Source organism: Musca domestica, unplaced genomic scaffold, assembly GCF_030504385.1.
Source record: "Musca domestica strain aabys unplaced genomic scaffold, Musca_domestica.polishedcontigs.V.1.1 4, whole genome shotgun sequence".
In the NCBI taxonomy this organism is placed as follows: Eukaryota; Metazoa; Arthropoda; class Insecta; order Diptera; family Muscidae; genus Musca; species Musca domestica.
The window spans coordinates 18,462,778-18,473,325 of NW_026712328.1; the positions used below are offsets into that span (position 1 = coordinate 18,462,778).

Sequence of the window (10,548 nt, forward strand, 5' to 3'; positions counted from 1 at the left end):
GTACTTGTGATTGTTTGTTTGTAATTTATAAACACAAAAACTGCCAAGATCGGTTCAGATTTAGATATAGCCCCCTATATTTTTTCAGCCGTTTTCACATATCTGATGCGCCAAACCCGATACGCAAATTATATTGAAATCAGTTCAGATTTGGATATAGCTGCATATATATTTTTGACAGATTTCGTTTATTTGATGCAAAAAAACGATATGTATGTCCGATTCCAATGAAATTCAGAATGTGTGGCGGCATATGGTACAAAAATAAATATTGGAAATTATATGGAAATCGGTTAAGATTTGAATGTAGCTCCCATATATATTTTCGGCCGATTTCATGTATTTGATGCACAAAACACGCTATGTATCTCTAATTTCAATGAAATTTGGAATGCGTAACGGAATTTAAGACGAACATACATTTGTCAAATTATATTGAATTCGGTTGGGGATGGAAAAGTAGCGAAGCGCGCCAGGTTGTGTTAGTATATAAAAAGAGTAGTGAAATGACTGATTGACTGACTTATTGACCGAGACGAAACGCCCAGATGAAACGGGTGAAGCTAGAATTTTCATTTTTTTTCATTTTGCACAAGGGTCAGTCTTGGTGCGTCGACGTGTGTTACGCTGAAAATTCGAACCAAAAGGGTACGAAAAGCACTAAAATGTACTCCAAATGAAATACTTTATATTGGACAAACGAAATGAGATAAGAAAATTGGAATTCGAGGTTTTGGAAATTCGAACTTGAAGGATACGAAAAGTTTTAAAATTGTACCATTTGGTATTATGTGAACGGAAAGTGGTAAAAACTTGAAATTTGATATGAAAATCAAGGTTCGAAAGTAAGTATGTGTTTGATATTTGACGGTGGTTTCGAAATGGCCCTATAATTGTACGAAAAGTACTAATAGCAATAGGTTTTGTATTGGTGATGGGATAGGGCAAGAATCCTCAAGTCTCATATTGAGGTCTCTGTTGCTAACTGGAATTGAGATATGGAGGTGGTTTTGGAAATGTGTACTATAATTGCACGAAAAATACTTAAATTGGTACTTGGAGAAGGGATAGAACTGAATTACTGAAATTTAATATAGATGTTACTGTAGGTGTCTGTGGTTAAGATATGGATGAGGTTTTTGGAAATGCGTACATAATTATTGGAAAAGTACTAAGGGGTACTGAATTGGCTATTATTTAAATAGAGCTGGAAACCCGAAATTTGTTTCCGGTGTTTCTGTTGATATCTGGGATCTATTTTTACAAAAGAGGAAAATTGTTCGTTTGTAATTTATTACTCCCATATATATTTTCGACCGATCTCTACTATTTGATGCGCCAAACACTGTATGTTTTTCCGATTCGAATGAAATTTGGAATGAGTGTCGAAATTTGGTACAAAAATACATTTGCAAAATTATATTGAAATCGGTTCAGATTTGGATATATCTCCCATATAAATTTTCGGCTGATTTCATGTATTTGGTGCAAAAAACACAAAATGTATCTCAAATTTTAATGAAATTTAAAGTAAGTAACGGAAATGGGAATATAGTTCCCATATACATTTTCGGCCGATTTTATGTATTTTATGTACCAAACACGCTGTGTATATCAAATATCAATGAAATTCAGAATGTGTGATTGAATTTGGTCTAACGATCTATTTATCAAATTATATTTAAATTGGTTCAGATTTGGATATAGCTTTCATATATATTTTTGGCAGATTTAATATGCAGCAAACACGATACGTATGCCTGATTCCAATGAAATTCGGCTTGAGTGATTAAATTTGGTACAAAAAAAAATTTGCAATATTATATTGAAATCGGTATAGATTTAGATATAGCTCCCATATATATTTTCGGCCGATTTCGTTTATTTGAGGAATCAAACACGCTGTTTATGTTCGATTCCAATGAAATTTGGAATGCGTGACGGGATTTGATCCGAAAATAAATTAGTCAAATTATATTGAAATCGGTTCAGATTTGGATATAGCTCCCATATAAATTTTCGGCCGATCTCACATATTTGATGCACCAACACCAAACATATGTCCATGGTACAATAAGAAGGTAATATAGAGCTATCAGCTGATTACAATTTTTTTCTAAGTGTGCCCGACTTCTGCCAATTTTGTGTATGTATTTATTGTTTTGAAAATGAAAAAAAGATATTTTTGAAATCAGTGATTGGAAGACATGTACATTGCGGCTCGGGCATTAAAGATATTAACAACTTTAGCCATGAAAGTGAAAGATTGAACAGTTTGGATCATGTTTTTGAGAGAAAATCCGGGCATTTCATTCATTGTTCGCGCTATTTGACTCATTCAAATATGAGGGAAAGTATGAAAAAATGAAAACACTTGTTTCATAAAATTTTGAATGAGTCTGACAGAAAGCGGGCATAGCCTCAGGGCTGCATTTCTGTAGTTTTACGAAGCTGTTCTACCTCCTTATTGTACCATGCATATGTCCAATCCAATGAAATTCGGACAGAGAGACGAAATTTGGTACCAAAAAAATTGTCAAATTATACTGAAATCGGTTGAGGTTTGGGTATAGCTCCCATACATATATTTCGGAAGATTTCATGTATGTTATGCACCAAACACTATATGTATGTCCGATTCCAATGAAATTCAGAATGTGTGGCGGAATTTGGTTACAAATTTGATCCACCAAACACGGTATATAACTCCAATTTCAATGAAATATGGAAGGTGTGATGAATTTTGGTCTAAAAGTAATTTTTATACCCTCCACCATAGTATGGAGGGTATATTAAGTTTGTTATTCCGATTATAACACCTCGAAATATACATTTTAGACCCCACAAAGTATATATATTCTTGATCAGCATAAAATTCTATGTCGATTTATGAATGTCCGTACGTCTGTCGGCCTGTGGAAATCACTCTAGCTTTCGAACGTAATGAAGTAGGTTGATAAAATTTTACTCAAATGTGAACTATATCTGTAGGACTCTTGGTATTGGAGGGTATATTAAGTTTGTTATTCCGATTGTAACACCTCGAAATATACATTTTAGACCCCACAAAGTATATATATTCTTGATCAGCATAAAATTCTATGTCGATTTATCATTGTCCGTCCGTCTGTCCGTCTGTCGGCCTGTGGAAATCACTCTAGTTTCCGAACGTAATGAAGTAGGTTGATAAAATTTTACTCAAATGTGAACTATATCTGCAGGACTCTAGGTATTGAAAATGGGCCATGTAGGTCCACGTCTTCGTATAGCCCCCATATAAGGGTACCTTCCGATATGCGGTATTTTGATGATTCTAGCGACATTATTTACCGGAATTGTTTCAAATTTGGTATTTGAAGTTCGTAATGAATACTACAGTCTATGACAGAAAATTGTCTGTGCAGGTCCACGTCTTCGTATAGTCCCTTATAAAGGTATTGATCGATTACAGATATACTCTCCAAATTTGGAATACGTAATGGAATTTGAAATAAAAATAAATTTGCCAAATTATATTGCAATCGGTTCAGATTTGGATATAGCTCCCATATACATTTTCGGCCGATTTCATGTATTTGATGCATCAAACACGCTATGCATCTCTAATTTCAATGAAACTTTTAATGTAAAATGAACATATGTATGTTCTACTTTAATGAAATTGTGAATTAGTGCCGGGATTTGATCACAAAATAAATATACAAAATTATATTGAAATCGGTTGAGGTTGGGGTATCTGCACCTATTTCAATATAATTTTGCAAATTTATTTTGGTACCAAATTTCGCTACATATATCTGTTTTGTTTATTTACGCATTAAAGTAGTACAATATTTATACCCTACACCACAAGGTGGTCAGGGTATTATGTCTTTGTGCATTTGTTTGTAACAGGCAAAAGAAAACAAGATAGACCCATAGTTCCTTTTGATGATCTGCATAGAATCACATTCTGAGTCGATTTATGCATGTCCGTCCGTCCGTCTGTCCATGTATTTTTGTAAACAAACACATTTATAGCCCTATCCAGATGAAATTTGGCACAAATCATTTGTTTGGCCCAAGGACGAACCCTATTGAAATTGGAGATAATCGGTCAAAATTTGGATATAGCTCCCATATATATCTTCGTCCGATTTGCCTTTTATTGTGCACCAAACGTGTAATATCAGCCCGAATAGTATGGAACTTTGCACATACAACCAAATTAAGCCTGAAAATAAGTATGTAAAATTTGATCGAAATCGGTTCACATATAGCTATGGCTCCCATATATACTTTTCATCCGATTTGCTATTTTTGTCGTTCGCAGCCGTAATATGCACTCTGTAACAACAATATTTGGGGAAATATATGAAATACAGCTCAGAAATACATTTGCTAAATTTTATCGAGATCGGTTCAGATTTGGATATAGCCCCCATATATAACTTCGTCCGATTTACCTTTGATTGTGCACCAAACGTCTAATATTTGCCCAAATTGGATGAAATTTAGCACTTACGACCGAACTGAGTCTAGAAGCTAGTGTGTTAAATTTGGTGAAGATCGGTTCAGATATAGCTATAGCTCCCATATATACTGTTCATCCGATTTGTCATATTTGTTAACCACAGCCGTAATATGCACTCCGTAACAACGATATTCAGGGAAATATATGAAATACAGCGGTTTCGATTTGGATATAGCTCCAATATATGCTTTTATCCGATTTCAAATTAATTGTGCACCAATTGGGCAAAACACTTCCGAATTTAAAAGATACAAATGCATCGGCATATTTAGTCCTTTGAACTTTAAATTATAATTATAATCATAGCGTGTATGATTGAATTCTCCTATAAAAACTTTTAATTGTTATGCGGAGCTCTACTAAATCAGCAAAGTGGTGTAGGGTAACATAAAGTCGGCCGCGCCCGACTTTAAGACTTTCTTTACTGGTTTTTTTATACCCTCCACCATACTATGGAGGGTATATTAACTTTGTCATTCTGTTTGTAACTCCTCGAAATACTCATGTCAGACCCAACAAAGTATATATATTCTTTATCAGCGTAAAATTCTAAGTCGATTTAGCGATGTCCGTCTTTCTGTCTGTCCGTCTGTCTGTCTGTTGTAATCACGCTATCTTTCGAACAAATTGAGATACAAGGCTAAAATTTTGCACACAGGTTTATTTTTATAGTAGGCAGGTTATGTTCGTAAATGGGCCATGTAGGTCCACGTTTTCATATAGCCCCCATATAACGGTACCTCCCGATATTCGGTATTTTGATGATTTTAGCGACGTTATTCACCGGAATTGTTTCAAATTTGGTATTTGAAGTTCGAAATGGATACTACAGCCTAAGACAGAAAATTGTCTGTGCAGGTCCACGTCTTCGTATAGCCCCACATAACTGTACCTCCCGATATTTGATATTTTGATGATTTTAGCGACATTATTAATCGGAATTGTTCAAAATTTGGTATTTGAAGTTCGCAATGGATACTACAGCCTAATTGTCTGTGCAGGTTCACGTCTTCGAATAGCCCCCATATAACGGTACCTCCCTATATTCTATACTTTGATGATTTTAGCTACATTATTCGCGTTTATTTCAAGTTCCGAATTTGAATTTGGTAATGACTCATGACAAATAATGTCTGTGTGGGTCCATGTCGTATAGGCACCAATATAACGGCAATATTCGGTATTTTTAAATTTTTTTCAGGATTTTATTTCCAAATGGTGGAGGGTATTCAAAGTTCGGCCCGGCCGAAGTTACTGCTTTTTAACTTGTTAATTTTTAAATTTGTTTTTTTTTTTTCAACATATATTCGTAAATTAAATTTTTCTTACAAAATCAAAAGGAGTAGCGAAGCGGTATATATATATATATATATATATATATATATATATATATATATATATATATATATAAATATATATATATATATATATATATATATATATATATATATATATATATATATATATATATATATATATATATATACTAGCAGAACTCGGCGCGCTTCGTTACTCCTTTTGATTTTATAAGAAAAAAATTTTATAAGAAAATTTTATTTACGAATATATGTTGAAAAAAAAAACAAATTTAAAAACAAGTAAGCAAAAGCTACAATCGAGCGGGGCCGACCGTTGAATACCCTACAACACTACAATAAACGATACAGTTTATATAGGCCAAATACTCGAAAGAATTCCACAAGATATTGTGACAAATAATTAAAGAAAACCATCAGGTTTCGTTCTCTAATTTTCGAATACAATTTGCAGACAATTTTGCAGTTTTTTGTCCATTTCAACCCCGAAGTAAATGGCGATTATCTCCAAAAAGAGTAGGCTTCTATTCTGACCCTCATCTTATCTCCATGCAAAATTTCATAAGGATCGGGCCATAAATGCGATCTGTATATGATATCCTCATATCCTAACTACTTAGTTTTGTTAGCTGTAGAAATATTACCAAATGTTTAATTCAAAATAAAAATATGCCAAAAATATGACAAAATTGAAAAAATATGAGAAAATATTACAAAATCAATATTTTCATCTTTAGAGAGATATTTTTATGCGATTTTTTATACGTTTTTTCTTTCCTGCCAAGAGGCCATTTTGAATTAATGAGAACTGTCGAAATCAGTTCAGCCGTTCTCGACGTATAAGAGATCTTTCAAGCATATCTTCTTTGATAGACATATATATCGCACATATTTTGCTATATATCCGATTTGATGGATGTTAACATCAATGTAAAGATCAGAAGTAACCTTGTCATGGCTTTGTGATTTCGCCGGGATTTAAAATATTCGCAGTTTAATGAAAAATTTTGAATTTTTTCTATACAAAAGATATGGTCTATTTTACCCGCTAAATATAATCCGATGACCACCCAAATTGGTAGGCTTCTTCCCCGCCCTAAACTCTAGCTACATGCGAAATTCCGCGTCGATTGCTCTATAATTGCGACCTGCAGAGCAACTGCAAAATCAGGATTTTTTTCAGTTTTTGGTCCATTTCAACCCCTAAATATTATGCGATCATCTCCAAAAGAAATAGGGTTCTATTCTGACCTTAACCCCACTTACATTCTAAATTTCGTGAAGATCGGGCCATAATTGCGACCTGTAGAGTGATTACAAATTAACATGGACAGACGGACAGACGGACAGACGGACGGACGGACATACATAGCTAGATCGACTCAGCTCGGCGAGCTAGGATACTTTCCTATATGGGAAACCAATATTTCGTGGTGTTACATAAATTCTGGCCCAATCAAACTTATAATACCCCCAACACATAGTGTTGTAGGGTATAACAAATATTGCAACTAGAAAAGCAATAACATTACATGCATACACGAAGGGTTTGCCCTTCGGATTTATTTATTTCATAGCAAGTACCAAGCGTGCAGGAAACTGCAATCTTTTGAAGTTGAGTGGCATTTCTATTGCAATTAGTAAATTCGAGGTAGCAACATACTTCCCCATAATAAGAGTATTTCAAATTAATTGTTGTGTAGTTTTTTACTGTTGTCCTAAGGCGTTCTTATTAAATTCACTTCAGGACAATTAACAAACCCCAAAGACAAACTCTTCGTGTATGTAAATTTGGCATGTTCCTGCTGTTCTCTTGGTCAGCTGTACGTGGAGTGTTTATATGAGGGTGTACCTATCGATTTGTTTCTTTACAGTCCTGAAAGAAAAACAAAAATATATTGTATATCCTAAAGCATTTCAATAAATACGTTCATAAATACTTGAATTTTGTATATAAAATTTTGAATGCATATAAAACCATAGGGGTAGCGAAGCGCACTGGGTTGTTTTGGCTATGAGTACAAAGCGCTACTAAATGTGGTTTTGAGTGAATGAATAGAGCCTCTAAGGTTTACATAAGGAGACTTTGAAATAATTGTGGGCAGAAAAAATGGAAGAGGATCCATTGTCCAATGATTTTACTTATATTCTTCTCGGCAAACTTCAAAATGAAAGATTTTGAAGACTTTATGATGTTAAAGGTAAACACTTTGCAAATCTTCTCTCAGAATAAGAAAAAACTTTAATTATATACAACTTTAAAAAACTTATAAATTAGAATTGTGTATAAATTATTATAAATGACAGGATTGACAGAAGTCAGGAACAAACAAAAAATATAATCGTCTGATAGCTCTACAATACCTTATTATTGTACCAGTCACGTATCATTCAAACATTGGTTTCCTTTTGATCTCCAATACCCTTCATCATGTGGCAATGTTAACATATATAAACAAATTATCGAAGTTCAATATTCGGGCGTGTTTCCTTTTAAACTGAATATGTTAAAGAAATTGGTTAGAGAATACAATTATAATTCTCAAAATAATATAAAATGAGAGGTACTATTATTATAGATTATAAAAAATAAGAACTCCAGCTTATTCGATCCATCAATACCATTGTTGGATTTTTTTATGCCTTTTGGTACTCGTCATGCCCTTTATTCTCGTCAAAAAAGCCCCTTGAAAACTCTACGATTCTATAAAAGAACTGTTTTTTCAAGAAGGTCATAAACATGTCCCATATATAAGAACAAATATTAAAAGCATTAGAACCCATTTCATTTTACTTTGATTTATTCCATTTGTTTGTCTTTAATTCAATTTATTTGTTTTCCTCAAAACTCCCCCCTACGAAAAGAGATTCGATTTTGAGGGATTTTATCCACAGTTATGAAATATAAAATTTCTAAAGTTTTTAAAATCTTAATTAATCTGATAATTTTTGGAAATGCAAAACTCATTACGAGTCCAATGCTGTCGATAATTATTTTTATCAACAATTAATATTATGTATCTACCACATGTTTTTAATAACAATCTGCTGTTGCAATTTTTTGTGTAATTAAGCAATATTATTAATTATAACTATTTCCTAACTTGAAATACATGTGATTTGAGTTTTTTTTTTTTTTTCTTGTCGAAAATACAAATTTAACAAGTTTTACAGATAAACTACTAAGTGGGTGAAAGATTTTTGACTATTTAAGGAACATCTAAAGACAAATGGATTTTAGTTTATATCAAAACATTTAAAGCATATAACAGAAAATGTTTCACCAATTAAAAACACAACGTGCCACATTTCTTTCAATGGCTATATTTGCTGTTGTAATTCAAATGGCCAACACCGAGGAATCAGGTAAGTGTGTATTTAAACTTCAGTTAAAAGTATAAATAAACCACATATATGTGTAATTTCAGTTTCCCAGCTGATTCCTTGTAAACTTAACGATCCCAATAATGGACCATGCTTAAGAGACTTACTGCAACACTTGCTATTAAGTGCCACAACAAACAATTCCATTGATCCTTACAAGCTAAAAAAGGCTCGAGTTACCGTGGACAATCCAAGCATTCGCCTCAATATGAATCTAACACATGTCATTATTAATGGGTTATCGCAGGCAAAAATGACTGACGTTAGGTATGTTATTGTCACTCAATTTAAGAACCGAATCCTTAAAATCCAATAATTCGTAGTACCAGTGATGGCGAGAGCTTTGTTCTAAATGTAAAAATTCCCAAAATCCATATATCCGGTAATTATGTGATGGATGGTCAGGTATTACTTTTAAATCTTGCTGGAAAAGGCGAATTCGACGTAGACTTCAGTAAGTATTTAGATTTGTAATTTTTTGAAATATACGAAATGTCCTTTTTTCCGTGTTTCAGGTGATATAGACGTACGATTTAGCCTAATTGCAAAAATAGTCGATCGTGATGAGGAGCACTACTTCAATGTGGAAACCCTCAAATCTAAAATCAAGCATTTGGGCAACATGCATGTCGCCTTTGCCAATCTCTTTGGCAGCAACCAAGCTCTTACCGAAAGTGCCAACGACCTGTTCAATCAGAATTGGAGAGAATTGGTTGAAATTCTGCGCCCTGTTATTGAAGAATCCATGGATACATCTATTCGAACACAGGCCAATAAGATATTTAGCAACATTCCGGCCAAAAGTATAATACTGGATGCAAAATAAAGTTCAAATGAATGGATATTGTAGCATTTTAGAATACAGTTTCTTAATATATTTTTAATGTATTTTATTTTATATATTACCTCCTTATTATGTAGATAAGACTTTAAAGTTTTGGCCACAGTCTTCCTCCCAATTTCCGAAATCTCCTTTTTATACCCTCCGTACCATATGGATACAGAGGGTATATATTATTTGATATTATGTTTTTATCTATGTCAGGTGAGAAAATGGACAATATCGGCCCACTCTATTATGCACCTACCACTTAAAGGGTCAAGATTTATAATAATTCCAACTCTTGTAAAATGTGAAAAAAGACTTCGATTATCTTCAAATATGACACATCCCAGTATTATTACCAACGCAAGATCTGGATAAAGAAAACTGCAACAATGTCAAATGCCATAATTATACCCTACAACACTATGTGTTGGGGGTATTATAAGTTTGATTGGGCCAGAATTTATGTAACACCTCGAAATATTGGTTTCCCATATAGGAAAGTATAT

The 10,548-nt window shown here is 33.4% G+C and overlaps 1 protein-coding gene across 2 annotated transcripts; it reads left to right on the forward strand.

The window, feature by feature from the left end:
* Positions 1 to 8,288: 8,288 nt before the first annotated feature.
* Positions 8,289 to 10,097, forward strand: LOC101891355 (uncharacterized). 2 transcript variants are annotated; one of them, XM_020037179.2, is made up of 5 exons: positions 8,289 to 8,393; positions 8,996 to 9,195; positions 9,258 to 9,480; positions 9,537 to 9,667; positions 9,729 to 10,097. In XM_020037179.2, exons 2-5 carry the CDS (start codon positions 9,105 to 9,107, stop codon positions 10,037 to 10,039), a joined length of 756 nt encoding a protein of 251 aa, XP_019892738.2. In that variant the 5' UTR covers positions 8,289 to 8,393; positions 8,996 to 9,104; the 3' UTR covers positions 10,040 to 10,097. The 2 variants fall into 2 exon arrangements, with proteins under 2 accessions (XP_019892738.2, XP_005184812.3); XM_005184755.4 differs by having other exon boundaries at positions 9,004 to 9,195.
* The last annotated feature ends 451 nt before the right edge of the window (positions 10,098 to 10,548 follow it).

Coding starts and splice junctions, on each gene's coding strand:
- LOC101891355 (XM_020037179.2), top strand. CDS start 9,105: ATGTTTCACCAATTAAAAACACAACGTGCCACATTTCTTTCAATGGCT. Junction 9,196..9,257: donor GGCCAACACCGAGGAATCAG/GTAAGTGTGTAT, acceptor GTGTAATTTCAG/TTTCCCAGCTGATTCCTTGT. Junction 9,481..9,536: donor GCAAAAATGACTGACGTTAG/GTATGTTATTGT, acceptor AATAATTCGTAG/TACCAGTGATGGCGAGAGCT.